Below are 20,927 nucleotides of genomic sequence, written 5' to 3'. Positions count from 1 at the left end.
CAGAAGCAAGCCAGCCACCTCAGCATTTCAGACAAGCCCTCCTTCTCCATCCTAGCAAGGTCTGACCAAACCAGGCTGCTGGCCCTGCTCTCTTCAGAGGCAGAGGGAACTGTTGATTCATGCAGGGAGCTGCTCTACAGGGCTGAAAATCCTTCCCCCATCCCCTGGGAAACACTGTTTACACAGCTCTTGTCCTTCTGCAGAAACAAATGAGCATACAGCCAAGAGCAACAGGCAGGCATGTGGCATTATTAACCTCTCTCTTGCTGCAGTGCCTGAAGGGCACAGAGCACCATCAGCCTGCGTCCCCCGACCGCCGTGCTGCAGGCTCCGAGACAAAGCCCCAGCACAGGCACTGCCCGGCTTCTGAACACCAGGACCAGAGCCCTGGGGGGTGACACAGGCACATCAGAAACATCTGTCCTGGCATCAGTGCTGCACTCACCAGATCGAACCCACAGAATAAGAGGGCACATTTGGTGCCTTGCAGAGGACACAGAGCTGCAGCAAAGGCAAAGACAAGGGCTGCAGTGAGGACCCCGGAGCACAGGGAAATGCTGGCACAGTTTACACCATCAGATGGGAGCATTCGCTATCCCCATTTTAACCCACGAAGGAAGAGCTCCAGCGTTCAAAGAAAGGACTAACTGCAACACTCAAACTGGTTTAGATGCTATCAAAACATTTCCTACGAAATAACTGCAGTGAGATCACTTACCCAACTGAAACTTCATGAAGTCCCAAATAGGCAGCCCATAATCCTCTTTAATCCAAGCAGGATTGGTACTTGCTTTCTTCTGAGAAGGAAGGAAAATAAAGTTTGCTCCTTCTAGCTATGTTTCCCCTGCCTTCCTCTGAGCAATACAATCCCACATTGCAGGGGGGAACATTGATTTTTTTGGTAGCACACACACACACCCCCCTCAATGCACAGTCCTGGGTTTGCTTTCTCCCTTTTTATTCCCATGTTTGGAACCAATTTTTTTCCCTCACTTTTCTGTTTATTCTACATCTCATTTTCAAACCCCAAGGTGCTCCTCTACTCCTTTTCTAAATCAAGACAATATCCCAAATGCCTACGTTTTGGAGACCCTGACATTAGTGGTATAGCCATGAAATCCAAAAAGAGTAAATTGATTTTTTCCCTCACTGCTTTTCGAAACAAAGCAAAGTCCTTGGCCTCAACAAGTGTAATGCCTCCTAGATTTTCTTTTTCCATAATACTATGAAACCATTTAATCCAGCCAGCTGTCTTTGTGTAAATGCAGAAGAAAGTTTACAAGCCTCAAGAAGTTAATCACAGCTCAAGGGGAATCTCTGACATGGAGGTTAGCAAGACAGTAACTGAGGCTGTGACTGCCAGCAGACAATGCCACAGGAAGATGGGTAGATTTTGGATGGAAGTTCAGGCCTGACTCAGCCAGGTACTGATGCCTTCAGGCATCTCAGGCTAAACAAGAAAGTGAACAGATGTCAAGGGCACTGATCACCTACACAGTTACAGGATGGTTCCATAGTTGTTCCTGGGGCTGACACTACCTTAATCCCAACTGTCTTGGCCTTGTATTTCCTCTGGCAGCTAAAAACCACCTAAGTCCCCATGATATTGAGGGCAGAAACACGCTGCAGTACCGGCACACTGTAGGAGCAGGGCTTAGTGGCCTTTCACAGTCACAGAGGCAGGGCAGGGCTCAGTCTCTCCTCCTCCACACCCAGCTCTTCTCAGCTGGCAGGGTCCTGCCAGGGCATTCTCCATCCTGCCCAGTGCCACGGGACACCACAGGCTGCAGAGCACCAGGCCTTCCTCTCCTCCCCAAGGAGGATACAGAACCTCCTGTGGAGCCTAAGCACACGGCAGCTCTACTGCTTGGCATCACGTGCATTTAAAACCATGGCAATATCTGAAGACCCACAGCCCAGCAAGATCCTCCCATGGTCAGCCCCAAGGACCACACTAAATGCCACAAGCAGCCCTTCCCTCCATCTTCTCCAGGCCAAGAAAAAAAAAACCAAATCATGTGCTTTACCTGGTTCACAACAGCCTGGTTGGAATTTGCAGCTTGGGGCATCACTTGGCAGCTCTATTTGCAATAGGACAGGTCTCCCTGGCTCCTGGCTTCACAGAAAGTCGGTCATCCAAAGCCCCAGCTGGTCAAGTACCTCTCCCGCAGGGCACTTTCAAACACCAACATCTGGTTCTGTGATTTGAAGCAAAGGAGAGGAAGATGAGAAAAACCAACAGCTGTAAGTGGGACACAGGGAAGGAACAAACCCAGCCCATGACATGCACTTCAGACTCAGCCCAGAGGAGCCCCAGGCACAGTCACAGCAGCCACAAAGCACCACAGCGTGTTCAGAAGCAGTGCTGGGAAAGGAGTAGCTTGCTTTATTTATCCTTTGTGAAGCACTGAAGGGTCAAGCTGGTCTCCTGGCCACTGCCAGGCCAGCGCCAAGAGGTGTTGGGGCAGCCTGCAGGCACCAGCTCTGCTGGGCAAGAAACTTACAGTGTGAACAGGCATCAAGAAAAAAAGAAAAGCGGAATGTGGCTTTACCTGCTCTGGGCAGCTGCCTTCACAGGCCAAACACAACCATGCAACAGCCACAATTACTGAGCCTCAACTCAAGCAAAATCCCAAAGCCATTGCTGGTTTGCTTAAGAAGGGACTACTGGACTAGTCAAATATTTGACTGCATTTGTATCCAAAAGTTTTTTGCCAAAAAGACGGGGAATTTTGTTGAAGAACAGCCATGCAGGGACCATCCTGGGCTGGAACCTAAGCCAGGGCTTTATGATTTTTAAACAGGGCATCTAGCACACCCTTTAAAAGAGCCTCCGCTCTCTGCCGTGGAGGTACTGTCAGACTCTACAGCTTTTACGTGATCGAGGTCTCCATGCTGACTCTCAGCACATCACATTTTGGCTATGGGAGCAGAGGGGCAGGTTTTCATTTTCCACATAGAGATTGTCCAAGCTGAACTGCTAAACAAGCTCCTCAGGTTCTTCCTTTGAACCTCTTCCCACCCTTCACACATCCCAAGAACTACCATAAATGAAAGAGCCAGTAACAAAATCAGCCCCAAACATCTCCTGGAGATTCTCCTTGAGAGAAATCTTCCCACTCATGAAGAACCAGCTTTGTAATAAGGATATGGCCTCAAATGCAGAGGGGAAACCCCTTCAAAACACAAAGCAGGAGTGGAGCCACTCGTGAAATCATCAGAGTGGTTGACCAAAAAAGCTGACTGGTCTGTGTAGGGAGCACCAAAGGCCTGAAGGAATGAATCTGTCAGGGCACACTGATATGTAAAACAGCTGGGATTTTAGAAGACAAGACAGTAGCTACATAAAAAAAAAAAAAAAAAAAAAAAAAAAAAAGAGGATAAAAAAATTAAAAGATAGGCACGCCAGTGGGTCCAGAAACAGCCAGGTTTGCATCTCAGTGACCACCAGCACAAGCACCTCTGACTTTCAAGGCTCAGAGTTGCAGGACAGACCCACCCACCCACCCAACCCAGAGCTGTCAGCCTCATGGCAGAGCTTTTGCTTCCCATTACCAGGTCTGTCACAGGAGCAGGTCAGAAAGGTGCAGGTTTGATCTGAGCAGCCTCTCTCTGCCAAGGATGAAAGCAAGGACCTAAGTACCCCATTTGTGACTTCCTCTCCTAGTGCTTCCTAGTGCACTCTGGCACCTGATTTCATTAAAAGGGAAGAGGGGTAGCAGATGGAAACAAAAAGAAGCTGTCAGCTGCCAACCACTGACCCCATCTGACTCCATCTCTCTCCCCACTGCAGAAGAAGCACAACTGGCTGCTCTTGGAAGGACAATAACAAGGCCAGCAGGAGACAAGCAGAATTTCAGGTGGGCAATAAACAGCAAGAGCAGATGACATCTTGGTAAATCAGAGCTCCTTTTGTCAAGAAGAAATTCATTTGCAACCAGGAAAGGCAAGATATGAGGACTGTGCAACGTCTGGGAACCATTCCCTCCCTGCAAGCAGTGAGGAGCGGTGTGCTGGCTGAAACAGCCACGATGTCTCAAGTCTCTCCCGCATGTCTCTGCCTCCAGGTACCAGCAAACCCAGGAGCAAAGTCCCAGTACATGAGCTGGGGTCCCTAGCATGGCGTGCAGGAATCTCACACCCCTACCTCACAGCCTCTAGTTCAGGTAGTCAAGCATTCTAGGAAGCCTCAGCAGACCTAGGTGACATCCTGTAAGCAAGAGCATACGAGAAGGTACATATCCATCACCCTTCTTTTCAAGGTGTTTGCTTCATTCCTAATCCCCAGAGCATCCTTCTTGGGCTCCACGGCAGAGACAGCCCTGCAACTTTCCCTTACAAAGCAGCATGGGGACTCCCAGGGCAACAAGGCCACAGAGAAGAAACCTTCCCCATTTCCTTAATCAACCCAAAACGTCCTCCTCTTTCCCATAGACAGAAAAAAAAATTTCCCCCCCTCAGCAGAGGCAGCACAATAAAATGGATCAAGGGAGACACTGAAGGTCACAAATTTGTACTCATCTAACTACAGCTCTGCCAGGGACCAGGCAAGGTGTTTGATCCCACAGGGACTTGACTTTCCTACCTGCCAGGCAAGTCCAGCAATACTTGTTTGGGAAAAGGCGAAGACACATGGGCTAGCAAACAACTCATATTCAACACAGTACTGTGAAGACTATGGAGAGGCTTATCCATCCTCTCTCTGCAATCCACTTCTCTCTCTAATGTCTGAGAAGCCCAGTGTTTTTAGAAACATACATAATAAGCTTAGTAGAAATTTTTTTACCAGACTAACTTGATGGGGACAAAAAGTATTACTGACAAGCCTTATCTTATCCATATCCTTACAGCATGCTGGCCAGATCAACATTCTTTAAAATATGTGCCTACAGCACTCCTGAAAGGCAGGGATAAAAAGCCTCTCAGCTTTGTGGATAGAGCTGCGATGCAGATGATACTGCACTGGAAAATTAAGGTCTAAGTTTATTATGCATCAGCTCTTCTCCAGCTACTGCCTCCAAGCAGGGTCCTGCCCCACAGAAGACACAAGGTGTCATACTCTGCCTTTGCTGTGGGCTCAGATGCCTGGCACATCTGCAGCCAGGTTACAGCTGCCTGCCTCCTGCCTTGGCCACCCCTAAAAACTTTGAAGGGGGAAGTGGAAGGGCACCGAGCACCCAGCTGGTGCTTTCAGCCCTCAGCATTCTCTATCTCTAAAGAAAAACAGAGCAGAGAAAGTAAAATTATGCCCAAGCACCAGGACCTTATAGACACGTCCACCCACTGAACTTCTAACCGAGAAAGGAATACCTACAGTTTCTCTTTAGCACAGCCTCAAGGCAGATACCTTCTTTTAACCCCCCCCTGGCTGCTGCTCCCACCATATTAATCAGGAACTGCATACTAAGTTCTCCCAGACAGGTTCACAATAACTTGCTGGGCTGAACACAGAAAGATGGCTGCTGTTTAATTTTCTTATGACTAGAAGACAGAGGTTTCAAAACCTGTTTGGAAACTTTTTTTTTCCCCTGGCTGGTCTCACCAGCACTGAGAACTCCTTTTACAAATGGTATCTCATTAGAGATACATCTGGGATTAACCAAGCTAGCTACATTAAACCTTCCCAAGGACTAGCTGGGCTGCAAGGGGAACTGATGAATCTCCTTATGGAGCAGATTTGGATAATTAGCCCAGCAATGAGACTGGTCAGGAAGCCAGCTTGTGAGTAACACTTCTCCATGAGCTAGAGCAGTGACAGCTTTGCCGGCTGACTCTGGGAGGCTCCAGCTGCTGGCAGAACACAGCTCCCTCCTGCGCTGGTTTGCAAGCCCTCCCTCCCCAGGCAGAGGCAGCAGATGAGGTAGCCAACCTCCCTCCAGACAGGACATCTGAGTCTATAATGGCAGCATCAGTTCCTGGGCTTAGCTTTGTTCCTCTCCACAGCTCAGAGCTTTTCTGCCTCATTGGACACACCGGTCCCTCCCTGCCCTGAACTCGAAAGAGGGCCCTGGGGAGGACGGACTGGCCCCTCCATGCTTTCAAGCTTGCTGGGTTGTATCTCTCTGCAATCCACAGTCTCTGCACATAAGGGCAGCCCTTTTTTTAGTCTCTGGCAAAGTGAGCTGAAAAGCAGTTGGGGAGAAGCATTCCCTTTGGAGAGTGGGATTTCTCCTTCCCAGCGAGCAGCATTTGCGCAGCAGCAGACAAACTGGTTGACATTTCCAAAAGCTCTGAAAGCACAAAACCCTCTAGAAATGCCCATCATTAGTCCTGCTATTCTTGGCCCACAAAGCTTGTTTGTCTCCCACAAAAGCTACGGCAAAAGCACAACCCTTGCACACATCCTGTCTCCCTGGGAACTAATCCTACGTTTCTCCTCCTCAACCATCCGCTTGAGCCCACAGCAAAATTTCAAGGCCTAGAAACACCTGGCATGAAATGAAAACCAAGGTCAGATATCAAGTGCAACCTCTCCTGGGGATGTACGCCCAACAAGAAACCCTCTCTCATTATGGTCATAATCCAGGTAAGCCTGAAACAGCTGCTCTTGAGGAAAGAAGCAATACAAGGAGCTCCTCGTCAACACATGCCTCCCAAAGCCCTGCTTGGTCCCTTGGCAGGGCAGGGGCTGCTGCCAGCATGGGCTCCCGACCTTCCAAATTCCCCCCTCAACATTCCCACTTGCCCCAAGTCTATGTACGGGTCCATCTGGCAATTTCACAGCAACAGCAGCTGTCTTTTCAGTAAAATAAATTCATCTAAAAGAGAAAAGGCAGCTAGCATCTGCTCCCTGGCAGAGCTTGCTGAAGACAGGAATACTGCTACATTTCTACATGTTTTATAATGCTTTTTTCTCTTCCTTTCACTCCTCGTAAAGCAGACTGCATGGGTCATCAGCAGGATCAGGCACAGAACTATGGAAAAATTTAGGTGGAAGAGACTTTGGATGTCTCTGGTCCAACCCCTCCACACAAAACAGACAATTTCAACGTTAAAACAGATTGTGCAGGGATGTGTCCAGCAGTGTTAAGTATCTCCCAGGATGGAGATTTCCCACCTCTCTGGATCACAATAAGCCTTTACCTGCCTTTGAAGTTACCAGATGTTTGTCCTCAACTATAGCACAGGCTCCAGGAGATACTGTGTGTTGTGATCCTGCAGCCTTTGTTCTGAAAGTTAACCTCAGCACATGCCTTCAAAGTCCTTGGCTTGAAAAGAAGAAAAAGTCTCCTGTTTCGGGTGGTTTTTTGTTTTTAAGCAGCCATCTGCTGAACTATTGTCTGAGACCAAAGTGCCAGCTGCTTCATACCAAAGAGGAAAGCCATTGTACAGCAGAAAGGCACTGAGGTTATCTGCCTTGTGCATACTAGTGCCAGAAGATGTGCAATGGACCAATAATCCCATGGAAATAAAAGCAACCTTTTTAGGCAGCCTTTATCTTTGGCCCTGCAAATGTAATAAGATACCTACCCCTTTTTCCCGGTCTTTGGCAATACAACAGCACCAAGAAGACCCTGGTTACATGCCTGTTAAACAAGCTGAGCATTAAGATGGAAGAACCACCAGGGCTCTCAAAACTAAGAACAACATAGAGTTGGTAAAAGAATAGTTAAGTGCCACTGTTTTAAGGAATGGCTAGATCGCTAACTAGCATCAGGACACAGAGTATGGGCTGGGTTACCCATACTGGGTTACACATACTGCCTCGACAAGCCTTTGCACCTTGCTCTGAAAAAGCTGGTCACATCACCACACAAGTTAAACAAAGCTTCACCACTGTCCAGACTGGCAACTCTGTACTCCCTGGGGTGGGGAGGCAGGTGATGGTGGTACAAGGGTCATCCCCGTGGCAAACACTAAACATGGGCAGTGAGTGTGTCTAGCATACCTTAAAGCCTGATAGCAACAGTAATTTTTGAAAGGGTACTTCATTCAGCCCTGTTGCTACTACAAGGTGAATAGGTACCCCTTGCCTTTAAATACGGGTGACTGCAACAAATTGGTACAGACTTTTAGCTGCTCCAAGTAGATAAGGTACTCTAAAGTGCTAACGTCAGCCCCAGGACCTTTTCAGTAAGAAGCACATGAAGAAACACGCTTCCAGACTCCTGCCAGTGAGAAGAGGAAAGGTCAGCATGTCAGTGACTCTTGCTGACTGGCTCTTGTCACAAAGTCAGGAGGAAGAGTTTGATTCTTTTGGTGTGTTGTGCTACATCTCTTTGTACTTCCCTTTCCTGGAAAAACTAAAGGTGATCATTGGAACAGTAACACAGAAAGGACACATCCCAGTCCCAGTCAGGGTCCCCTACGCTATAGGAATGGTAAGGTCTGGTCCCCCAACGCCACCCGCAGCTCCCTGCAGGGGCAGGAGGGGGTTACCTGGAAAGCACCGATGCCTGTTCCACTTCCTGCTCTATCACCTGAATACAAACAGAGCAAGTCAGAGATGGACATCCAGACAGACAGTTGCTTGTACAAACCAAAGTGTTTCAGCCAGAAAATAGTAAAGAGAGGCCAGAGTCCCAAACAACCTGATAGTAGAACATGTGGGAAATGGGCTGATGGAAAGGAAAGAAAGAAAAGGGCTCCCAAAAGCACCCAAGCTCCACGAGGCAGGAAAAGTCAGAAAGCAGGCAACATTCCTGAGAGTCAGGCCAGCTGTAAGTGAACCCAGCTCATGGGCTCAGAAAAGCACAGCCATAACACGTACTGAGTGCCAAGATTTGCTCAGCTAATATATGCCAAACACTCAATAAAACAGCAGTTTGGTTTTGTTTTGGTTTGGTTTTTTTTCCACTGGATGAATAACCTTTTCTATCAGGATGCAATCAGGAGTCCAACTCCAATTTGGCTGGGACAGCCTTTCCTCTGATTAGGAACCTGGAAATCTCAGCCACTCACAAGTTTCTCGCAGGGAGACTGCTTATAACGGTGCAGCAGATTAAATACAACGAGCATTCACTGCAAAAATCAAGGCAAAACCAGAGCTGCTGCTTGCCTATTCATACAGCTGCGGAGCACTTTTTAATGGAGGGAGCAGAGCGAAGGATCCTTCTTTCATTCATCCCTTGAAAGTATGCAGCTGCTTTCCATCACTCATTTCCATCCAAATTTAGAAGACTGAAGGTGTTCATTTCTTTCTGGAGTCAGGGCCAAATAATGGGGACTTGTCACCTCCACACGTCTGTGCTTAGGACTTGTCCACACATGACTTACACAATCACTGCAATAACATAGCACAAAACCAGAAGTCTGTCCTAACATATGATAACCACGCCTAGAAGGTACAGCTGATGAAACAGCAGGGCCAAACCCTGAAACAAAGATCTGCCCAGGACATGGGGAAGAACAAGGAGGAAGCACTGGGTTCCTGAAGCTAATAACAGCACAGATGCAATCTATCAAAAAGCTCTATTTCTTGTATTCCCATTGAGTAATTAGTGGGAGGTTTAGCTTTCTGCACTTTTGAGGTTGTCCTGTACCTTACTCAAAAATAGCTTGCTAGAGGGGTATGTCACGTACAGATCTGCAGTAGAGGATACCTTAATTCACCCAGCCTTGGCAAAACAAAGCTGTATCCTAGTGACAGAAAGCAGGCCTGAGCTGAAAGGTGGGACCACTGTGAAAGCCACTGGTGGAAGTCCAGAACAGAGCAGAGGTCTCCGGTCTCCATCAAAAGGGGCCACTCCCAAAGTGCCTCCTACCTTCTGGTCAGTAAAGCAGTAACTTACAGACCGATGACATCTTTGAGAAAGAGTCTGAAACCTCCACTTTCAACACCAGACAAGCCCCAGATGTCTTCAGCACAGGGTTGGCTGGGTTATTCACAGCCAGGGAGTTAGCTAAATGCAGTTCAACTAATTTGCCTGCTTAATCTAGAGCACTTTTAAATCCCCATAGATTGAGCCACATTGCCAGAGGTATTTTAACCCTTGAGACCCCAAGATGCTAAACACTGGTTGAGAAAGCAATTTTAAATATACAAATCTAATTTCCTTCAGTGTTTAAGTGACTGTGAATGAACTGCTCATCCATTCTTGCTACCAGTTCTTGCTAGAAGGAGGATTCGTTCAGCTCCATCCCGCATGTGAAACCCACTTAAAATACTGAGCTGAATCAGCAGATCCTGTCCTGGAGGAATAGGTAACCCTGTCCTGAACCTCTGTGCATCACGGAACCCTAATTTATCTCTGCAAATTAAAGGCCAGAAGCAGGACAGAAACAGAACAATTAATAAGCTGACATAAACTGCTGGATTTTGAGGTCTGGTATCCCCCTCCCAAAAGACACGTCCAAAGACACCTGGGCTAAAGGATTGTTCCTTCAAGTAGAAGAGGTAATACAGTAAACCCTCTTGTTTTCTCTGGATTTGGTCACAATAGAGCTGCCCATCAGCCCCTGGCCAGAAAAGCACACATCCTAATTAAAGGCAACATATAAAAGCCCAAAGCAACAAAAGTATGATTCATTAGTGGCATTTGGCAAGTGACAAAAATACAGCAGCTTTTGGTAGCAATTCTTTGAAGGGAAAGCCAGAGTTTATAGGCATCACTGCTGGAAGGCTCTTACAGAGGAGAGTGTTAAATGTCGTCAACTGGCAGATTTAAGTATTGTCTGGAAAATGTCAAACACTGTCAAGGTATGACAAAGCTTGCTGCAGTGAAGTAGTACGGGACTCCTGTGGGCTCATCTCTGAGAACACAGACTGATGGGCCACCAGCCCCGCTGACGGAAAGCAGCTTATTAGCAGTTGGTATTTAGAGTGCAGCGCCCTCAAAAAAACCCCAACAAACCAGGTCAGCCCACTCAGACATCCAGCATCTCCCTGCAGCCACATCTGCAGCCCAGCCCTGCTGTCAGGAGTCCTCTCGGACTGGTCGGGTCAGCACTCCCAGCCTTCCAAACCTTGGCTTTCTGGAAGCTTCACTCAGCCCATTTCAGGGAAAAAAAGATTAAGACATCCCTTAACTCTATTTGGAGACTTTCAGGAATTCTCCCACCTCATGGAAAAGGAAATGAAAGGAACAATTTTGTTCAGTTTTTCCGAAGCAAAATAAAACCCAACCTCTGCAGCAGCAGCAAGACAGCTATCACAGGAGTAGAGATCTTCAAAGCCCTGAAATAAATAGCCTTGCCTCTTGGCTTCCAGCTGCATGGGATTGCTTTATACCACCTCACACAAACCCCAAAATAAAACACCTCCTACAAGTTATCAAAGAAACAGCATTAACGCTGTCCGCAGGATTAGGCATTGGCTTCTAAACCCCCCATTCTTTGGTACCTTCAGCAAACTGCCAGGCCTGATTTCTGAAAGGGTAACAAAAGCAGCTTCAGCGAGATCAGAGTTAGAGCACAAAATCTGCTTCCTTCAGAGATCAGGCCCTGCTGTCTCTGACCAGCTTGAATCCCACAACAGCCGCTTGGCCTGCAGGAACTGAACAGCTCGAGTCTGACCAGGGGATGAGGCAAAGCCTGGGGAAGAAGGCCAGTTGTGAAACAGTTTGACAAAAAAGGAGGAGAGAAAATTTGGGGCAACATAGCTTTCAAAGGAGATTAAAAGAATCAAGGCTTCACAAACCCAGTGCACAAACTAGACATTTTTGTATCTGTACAGATGTTACTGTACTTGGAATGACATAACACTAAAATCCATTGCACAGGGAGAACAGAAAAGCTTTGGAGATGAGCACAAAAGTATAGCACTGCAAACTTTAAAAGCCAGCAGAGCACACCTCCTCCCGGGGGTGGCCGGCTCTAATTGCCACATTGCTTCCCAGTAATGATAGGGGGAAGAGAGTCAGGACAGATGCAGAAAGTAAATGAGACTTCTCAAAGGGGAAAAAAAGGAAAGAGAAAATAACCAAGATCTTTTTACCAGGCTATTTGTGACAAGAGCCGTCAAAACATGAGACTCGGTGATGGACAGTTGGGGAGAACAGTCAGGATTTGACAAAACAGTTCAGACAGCATGAAATCAGAATGAAAATTAACGTTCATCAAAAAAATCACTTAGTATTTTGCTTTGCTCTAGAGGTACCTCTGTGTCACAGGGTAAACATCCCATTGTGCTGTCCAGACGCAGACCAAGACCACTTCTTTCCCAAAGGCAACTGCCACAGCTCTGAGGCAGGGTGAGGATGGGAAGAGGAGCTCCCTCCCGACCTGACACCCTCCCTTTGGCAGGTGTTCGAGTGGGCTGTGCTGCTCACAGCCACGTGTGGTAGGATGGGCAATTGCTCATGGGCTTGTCAGAGACACCGCAGAAGCTAAACCCAAAGCTCAGCCACCCTAACCTTCCTCTTCTGCTCTGGTTTCACGGAGGTAATCCAAGTTTTGAAAATAACTCCACATGACTCACCTTTTGTGCCAGGGATCCCATCTTCTTTAGGGTTTTCCCTCTTTCTTTAAGTAAAAAGGAAAGGGCAGGGGGGAAACTAAGCAACTTGCTTCCCTTCTGCGGGGAGCATTTGCTCAGTCCTCCAGCACTGGGAGGCAAATTCTGTCTTGGTACAAGGGCACAGAGTTCATCACAGTTCTGCCAGCAAAGAGCATGTCCCAGGTCTCCCTTCTTGATCCCTGCTTTCTAACAAGCATCCCATTGCTGAGCCAGAATTCAAAAAAGCGGCACCCACACAGCTGAGGAGACCCAGGCTCCCACTCCCTCCTCCTGCCTTCCACAGCAGGCCTAACACCCAGGAAAAATAAGATCTGAGAGTCATCAAACATAACATCTCATTTATTCCTTACAGCTGCCCCTGTTCTTTCCCCCATATTATTATGGTCAAAATACATGGCAATTAGTGTCCCCCCTGCGGGTACATTCTCCACAACATTTTGAAGTGCAGCTCTGAAGCAGAGCTCCATCTAAATAAAGCCAGCTTTGAGATCTGCATCCCAAAGCTCAGTGGGAAGCTGGCAAGTGAAGTCCTTGACAAAAAGTCAGTCTTCCCCAAGAAGCCACCCAGGACACAGATTTCCATGCCCTCTGCTCTGTGCTCTAGCAATTCCCTTTGTCACATCAAACATCTGTGGTGTCTGACAGTGCAATTCAACAAACTGCTCCCTCTTGTTGCTTTACAGCACTCCTGTTGTCACATTATTGCCTCCAAAGCTTCCCATTTTCCCTGCAGAGCAAGGTTACCCCAGCATTTAAACATCAGAGAACAGGTTTACCTGACGCTCTACAGTCAGCTCAGGTACAGATAAAGCCCTGAACAATTTATGGTGCTACTGGAAGCTGGTGGCTACAGGCACAGCCTTGTCCCACCTACCACAGCCCCCACACTCAGTCCACTGAGCCTGAAGGCACATTTTTCATTGCCCTCCAAGTCTCAAACTCCAGAAGTTCCCATTCTCTCCTTTCTCCAGACCTCCCTGTGCCACGGCACTTTGCAGCTCAAAGCATTTGAAACTATCATTATCCACTCAAATCCCTGCTTCACTGCCTGGACTGTGCCCCATCCTCTGATTCAGGCCAACACAGCCCTCCCCTCCTTTTACTGCCCGAGCATCCCTGAGTAACCAACCAGGTCTGGGCTCACATCTGTTTGAGAGAGCCCTCTTCTTCCCTCCAGCTTGCTACAGTCACTTTTCTAGCTGCCATAGAGTTCAGCCAAAAGCATGCAGCTATGCTCATTTTCTTCTGGAAAGAATTTGCATCCCAGATCCAGCAGTGATCCCACACCTTTCACAAGATCAGCTGTGCTGGGACAATCCAGAACTAGGTGTCTGTACCACACTAACACAGTGGGTATCTAGTCCCCAGCTAGTACCCCCAGCACACAGTAGTAACAGACAATTCTTAAATGAGCAGGTATTTCCCATTTCTTCTTATCAAGGAGGGGTATGTTTTCATACAGCAGACCAGCACCTACCCTTAACTCACTTCCCAGTACTTGCTGCCAGATCACGCTGGGAACAGATTTCCTGGGTCTGAAAAATCAGAGCCAGGTAAGATTCATTTCCTTTTAATGTCCTGTCTCAATAACTCCTTGTGCAAGGACTGCGTGGTTAAAACTGACGCCAGGTTTATGATACGGGATGTCCCACTGGGGCTCACAGATGGGTCAGCAGCAGAGGGTGTCACTGATCTCCAGAGTTGGGGTTGCCCTGACCAAGTACCAGACTCTGCCACAAGCACCGTGGTAGCATAAAAGAGACAATCTAGAATAATCATGAACTGTGTTATCAGCAGGAACTCAAAAGAAGACATCTAGGTTTTGACAAGAACTACTTTATCATTAAGGATCACAAAAACTGAGCAGACTGACTTCAGACAAAAGGCCAAGACTAGAAAGGGACACCCTAAGGACACAGTCAGAATAACCTGGCTGTAGCGAGGGAACAAAAATACGGGACACAAGCGTAACACCTCTTCCATTTAGTTTACAGGAATCCTCAACAACAGAGAATTATTCCACTAACCAAGGGCTTTTCTACACCATATCTTCTGCAGCTTGGGGCAATGCAGCTGTGTATTTGAGTATATGCACACCCAGTGTGCACAGGTTTGTAGTTGAAACCTTTCCATCCTTCTCTCTTCATTGCTGTCGAAATATTTTGACTTTCCAACCCTACGCTCTGGTTCTGCAATAACTCCCCATATAATCGAACTACAGTTTCAGGCATATCCCATAACCTTTTGTGGATGGGATCCTGAAAGTGTGACTGTTTGCAGTTCAGCTTTTCCCGTAGGACACAATGGGATAGACAGGAATGTGTGCAGGCACTTAGAAATGCACGCAGCCTAAACAGACAAGACTAGCATGTGTGATGTGGAAGAATGGTGAGACAGAAGGAAGATCACTGGGGTTGTCAGCTGCCAATTCAACACCTGGTAATGACAAAAGCAGTAAAAGAGATTCTAACCGCTTTTAATATACCAAGAAATAACTGCTTACTTGCCTGAAGTTTAGAGTGGAATATCCCTTTATCACGCAAAATTAAGCTTCATGATGTCCTGGTGACCCTGTCTGACCCATCTTCAAACAGATCACCATTCTGAAACACCTCAGCTGCTTCTCCTGTGACACTGAACACCTGACAAATCTTTCACTGCCAGTGGTCCTGCTGCCTCTCCTGATCCATCACATTTTCATCACCACCTTCAGATGCCTGCTGCTCACCAAGGTCAGTGAAGGATGAAGGAAAACAGGACAATGACAACAGTAATCAGAGTAGGGTATTAAATAACTGACAGCAGAGCTCTGAAACAGAAGGGACAGACAGTAAGGCACTGCTGTGCACAAGCTTTCACAAGGCAAACGCAGTACAGACAGGGTAATTATCTGCTCCCCAGGTCTGGAAAAACCAACCCCCTCAGCAGCAGCAGCACTACTACTCACACCTGCAAGCTTCCTTTCATAAGTTTTAAGGTCAGAGGAGCTTCATCTGGATCCAGCTCCAGCCCACCTCTGAGTTGTACTGCCGTTTTGAGGTGTTGCCTCTGCTGTGGAACATTCTCAGTATCAAGGCACAAAACTTGAGACCATCATATATGCATGCAAGGTCGGGTGCCAAGCATCCAGACATACTATTCCTGAGCTGCAGATCAAGAAAGTCTGTCTTGGCCTCAGAGAGCTTTCAATAAGCACGAATAATACTTGTGCTACCACTTTTCCTACTTAGAGGAATCCTTTCCATCCCCACTGCCCAGTTCACTAAGTAGAAAATAACTCCTGAGGATCAACTCATCCTTATCGTCTTCCATCTCCAGCACCACCAGTTCCAGGTTTGACATCATAGCTCCCTAGTCATGACTTATTTTAAAAGTGGTTTTTAGTGTTGTTTTGCTTTTTACATTCTATATTTGCTGTAGTACTTTGTGCTTCTAGGCTTGCATTTTCAAGCAGTTACAGGCACTAACCAAAAAAACAAAAAGAACAAAAAGCTCTTCTAATTGTAACACAAATAGTCAGGGATTTCATGAAAAGTCCAATACTGGAAGAAAGTGAGGAAGGTTTGAAAGACTGCTTTTCTGCAGTTCAAGCAGAGTCCTCAAAAATAACAGCAGAACCATGGAGGTTCTGCAAAGCCCTAATTCATACCTTGCTTTTTTTAAACCCTCAGCTTCACATGAAGATCGGAGTTCCTACCCATGCCTGCCACACGTCCTCAACAGAAGCTTTGAGATATATGTACTTCTTCCACTTGGCTTGCCAGTAGGGCTCTACTGAAGTAGCATCACCACACCCTTCCCTGCTACAAGTGGGCCAAAAATGAGCATATTGACTTGCCCATGCTTACCACCCAAGACTGTATTGCAGAGGCCTGGGAAGACTTCTTGGTATAGAGACAGCTCCTCTGAAATTAATGCATCTTGCACCAACAGAGGCTAGACTTTGATATTTCAGTAGGAACCAAGATTTCATGTGTTGGCCCTATTCCAAAAACTTATGCTTCTTACATCACATGCACTAGAACCAAACAAAGCGTTATGGTTTAACTAATTTTTTCTGCTCCATATATCTCCAAAGGCGAAAGAAATAGGCTTCTGAATTTGAAATGGAATCTCTGAAGTTTCTGCAGAGCTTTACTTCACAAAAAGCAAATATTTACATCTACTAGCACCAGCTGCTTCTTTTCTTTTCTCCTCCATTTCATTTCCGGATGCATTGTCGGTGCATCTGCTCTATTAATTAAAATTGATTTACACAAGACAAAATTGAATCCTTAATACAACCCTTCAGTGGAAACGAGTGACGTCTAAAATTGCACTTACGTCTTCCAAAATTCCCATGTCCCATTTTCTCACCTTTGCTGCCTGTAAAGTGTTTTGCTCTGTTCCAAGCCCATAGGGTATTCCAGTAACTGAAAACAAAAAAAAGAATTAATCCTAACGTGATGCTCCTGACTTGCTCCTAGCTCCTACCATCAATGGTTAACATGGTGGGCATTGAAGGGAATGCAGGTGTCTGGCTCCTTGTTTTCGGGATCTGACCATCTTTCAGGCTCATCTTTAGGAGAGCAAGGAGTGATGATGTAGTTTGGCTTCTCACCTGGGCTGACCTTATAGTGCTCAGCAAGGCATAAACCAGCGCATAAAGCAAAGCGATACAACAGAGCTGAGGGGCAAGCAGCTTTGCCACTGTGCATCACCACCACTACAGGTGTCCTTCTTCCACAGAAGAGAGTTATTGGCCTCTGACTCTGGGGTTTGCCTGTTGTTAGTAACCCAGTGGCAACTTCAGGTCAGGAGGGTGGTTACTGAGCAATCTTTGCCTTTCATTATCACAGTATCTGTAAGAACCTGACATCTTCCAGACATGGTTCAGAAGGGCTTGAGGGGGGAAGAGAAGAATATACAGACAGCACAGTCTCAATTTGTACTCCCTCTGCAAACAAGACAAAAAACTCTCTGCAAACTACAGGTGAGGTTCTGTCCATGTTTTTCCCAGTTCCTCCTGTATCCAAACACCTTTCTGAGACCCTGCTGGCTATTTTGACAGAACCTTGCCCTCCCAGTCTCTGCATGATACATCAGCCACAAAGGCCATCTCAGTCCCCATATCTTAATCCTGGTTTCAGCTTCATCTCTGCTGTGAAAAGCCACAGAATTGGAGTACTTAAAACCTCATCTACCTTCGGGGGAAAAGATAAATATACAAGTTGGCTCTAAGACCAGATGGTGTCTAAAGGAAATTATGATAATTAAGCTTCAGAGTTGTAGATTTCCAAGGGACTACTTCACTCCAGCACCACACCTCTAGGCCAGTGCAGCAGTTATTAAAATTATAAGTTTCACCACATTTTATTAATTGCTAATTACTGCTTCATTACTTCCACTCATGCTCCTGAGACTGCTGCTGTCACTGTTTTCCTTCAGGAAACAGTTCAGGTCACTTCAAAACTGCGAAGAGTGATGTGATGAGTAAAGTTAGTTGCTGAAATGTAAATAGGTATTCTCAACCACTACGTGTGCTTAGACCCAAAGCTGTTCTGAGGTCTGTTGCACTAGCTAAGCACACTTTTTAATCGGGATCACACCAGAGGGCTCAGAAGAGGTCTGTAACTTCTATTCTAGCTCCACATTAGAAAATCTCACTGTCCCAGCATCCAGCCTAAGGAGCAATGGCTGTCCTGTCTGTCCCCTCTGTAACCCGCTGAGAAAGCAGTCAGACTGAATTTCACATTTGAGGCTGATCCACTTCCTATTCAAACTCCCACCCAGAAGTTTGAGCAAATACAGTTAGAATTTGCTCTCGGTTTGCGCACACAGAGCAGTGATACTCCACGCAAAAGGTGCCGGAATTGAAAGCTGGGCAATATCCACAGCTTTGAGGAGGTTTCCAAGTCTGAAAATCATACTTAAGTACAGAACTTTCACAAAACTAGTCACATAATTAAGAGCCAAACCACTTCTATAAATATAAATTCATGGGCTTTATACTGCTCTGTTTCATAATGGAAACAAAGCATATTTAGGTTTTATTCAGCACCAGTGCTATTAACTGCATCTTAGCCATAACTGTACTTCTCTATAAATCTAAATTTCATTAACACCCTGGAATAAATTACTTTGTGATTTATAGTTAAGGCCATAGTACTGACAGTTAATAAACACCCAGCCTACGCTGGTATTTCCATGCAAAGTACAAGCTCACCCTAGTTGAGGACTAACCTCTCCAGGGTTCCCACAGAGAAGAGGCAAGTTTTTGAACTAGCTCTCCTCTCACTCCCAATACGCTAGCTGGAGTCAGGTTCCTTTCAGTCTGTGCTAGCACTCAATGCCAGTTCACAGAATCACAGAATCGTCTCGGTTGGAAAAGACCTCGAAGCTCCTCCAGTCCAACCATGAACCTCATCCTGACCATTCCCAACTCCACCAGATCCCTCAGCACTGGGTCAGCCCGACTCTTCAACCCCTCCAGGGATGGGGACTCCCCCCCTGCCCTGGGCAGCCCATTCCAACGCCCAACAGCCCCTTCTGGAAAGAAATGCTTCCTCAGAGCCGGCCTGACCCTGCCCTGGCGCAGCTTGAGGCCATTACCTCCTGTCCTATCACTTACTACTTGGTTAAAGAGACTCATCCCCCCTCTCTGCACCCTCCTTTCAGGGAGCTGTAGAGGGCCAGGAGGTCTCCCCTCAGCCTCCTCTTCTCCAGACTAAACCCCCCAGTTCCCTCAGCCGCTCCCCAGCAGACCTGTGCTCCAGACCCTGCACCAGCTCCGTTGCCCTTCTCTGGACACACTCGAGTCATCCAATGTCCTTTTTGTAGCGAGGGGCCCAAAACTGAACACAGTATCTAAGAGGTGCAGGGCTGCTCTGTGTTTTCCAGATGCGACAGCAAGCCTCCGCTGCTCAACATCACCATTTCTACCAGCCAGGAATCCTACAGCCATCCCAGTCCTAGGTGCACTAATCTCAAACGCATCCTGTGCTACTGATCTACTCCACGCAGGGTTCTATCCACTGTCTGTGCAGCTTACAGCATGGTTTACTCAAGCTGCATAGCTGGGGACCTCCTATCAGCATTGCTGCAGTAACCCAGGCAGGGAGCCCTGGCTGCTCCCATGGCTCCCGTGATTCAGATGTCCCCAGCTGCAGCACTCCTGCCCCACACCCGCCCTCCTCTGCTGAACACTCATCTGTCAGAGAGCATCATTATTTGAGGGGACATGTTGCTATTCAGCAGGCGTCTTGGAGTGGAGTTTATTGTGACCCCAAGCCAGATTTCATTACATTTCAACTCAACGGCGCTGAGTTGTGCTCCGTTGTCAACCTGAGGCAGTCAACTGATTATAAAGCAAGTATTTAATCACCTTAACTCTCTAGAGATTTAAATAAAGGCACTTCACTACCACAGTCCCTTCATTCCTTAGTCTAATTGAGGTTTCATTACTGCCTAGCTACTAGGTCATTGTTTTGAGGCACAGGAACCTGACAGCTTAGGACCTGGGGGTACCTCCGCGTGAGCTTTCATTTGTATCCGGCAGCATTGGTCCATCCATCTCTTAGCTACACAGATAATGACCTCTGACTTCAGCAACAAATAAGATTTGAATATTGATTCACCTCTCCCTGATATCCACCAATTTAAACAAATCAATTCACCAACAAGTGACAGTCACTTCTCTCTGCTATCCCCAGTTAAGATAAATCAATTCTTTGACAACCAACAGTCATCTCATTTAATAAAGCACTATGAAGATGCACTTTAATAGAGGTGTTCAAGTTTCCTATGGAGGTAAAATATTGTTTAAATAAAAGGGGCCACTAACTGTGGTGCACTAGTTCAAGTATGAGCTGTATTATAGGCAAAATTTCATCTCCCCAGTCTCACTGGGGGACACCGAAGAGCTGACACAACACAGTAAAAGACAGTTTGCTAAATATCTGTTCAGCCAGGGAGAGAGCCGATTAGCTTTGTGCTCAGTGATTTGGCTTAGCTTTCAACACCAACTATTTAAATTCAAAAACTGGCAGGCATGTTAGCGTATTAAGATCTATCGAAATTCAAATCAGATTTATAATCAACCTAACATAGTGTATAAATTGACTTTAAAGACTGAAGAAGTCACGTATGCAGTGTTTAAGGTCTGTAGGAGCAAAATGGAGACATCTGCATTTTCCCTGTACTTTCTAATCTACCATTTCATATGTTTTTAGGCACTGTTTTGATACTGTTATATTGGGAATGCAAATATTTCATAGAACTGTTTATGAGTCTGAATACAATTCTGAGCATTTACATGTCCCTATAATTCAGTAAAATCACATTAAACAGTATTTCCACCAAAATCAACCTGACAATCCTAAAGGGCTCCTCCAATCCAGACGCCTGTTTCACTTTCACTTCCAAAGTCCTCACATCCCCTGAGGTACATTTGACATTAACAGCCAATGCTTACAGTCTAGAGTTTCACTAAAACCAAGCGAGGCACCATCCTGCATTTCAGCATACGCTCAACACCACTTCTAGTTTAAAG

General features: G+C 46.6%; 1 protein-coding gene across 1 annotated transcript in view; it reads right to left on the bottom strand.

Annotated features, from left to right (window-relative positions):
- The window catches only part of HYDIN (HYDIN axonemal central pair apparatus protein), a 152,597-nt gene that overhangs the window by 123,891 nt on the left and 7,779 nt on the right, over positions 1-20,927 (bottom strand). Inside the window, 1 exon segment of the mRNA XM_074913662.1 lies at positions 2,028-2,198. Within this exon segment, the coding sequence (XP_074769763.1) occupies positions 2,028-2,069 (42 nt within the window). The 5' untranslated portion in view covers positions 2,070-2,198.

Source organism: Athene noctua, chromosome 9 (genome assembly GCF_965140245.1).
Source record: "Athene noctua chromosome 9, bAthNoc1.hap1.1, whole genome shotgun sequence".
NCBI lineage: Eukaryota > Metazoa > Chordata > Aves > Strigiformes > Strigidae > Athene > Athene noctua.
This window is presented reverse-complemented; position numbering and strand designations above follow the sequence as displayed.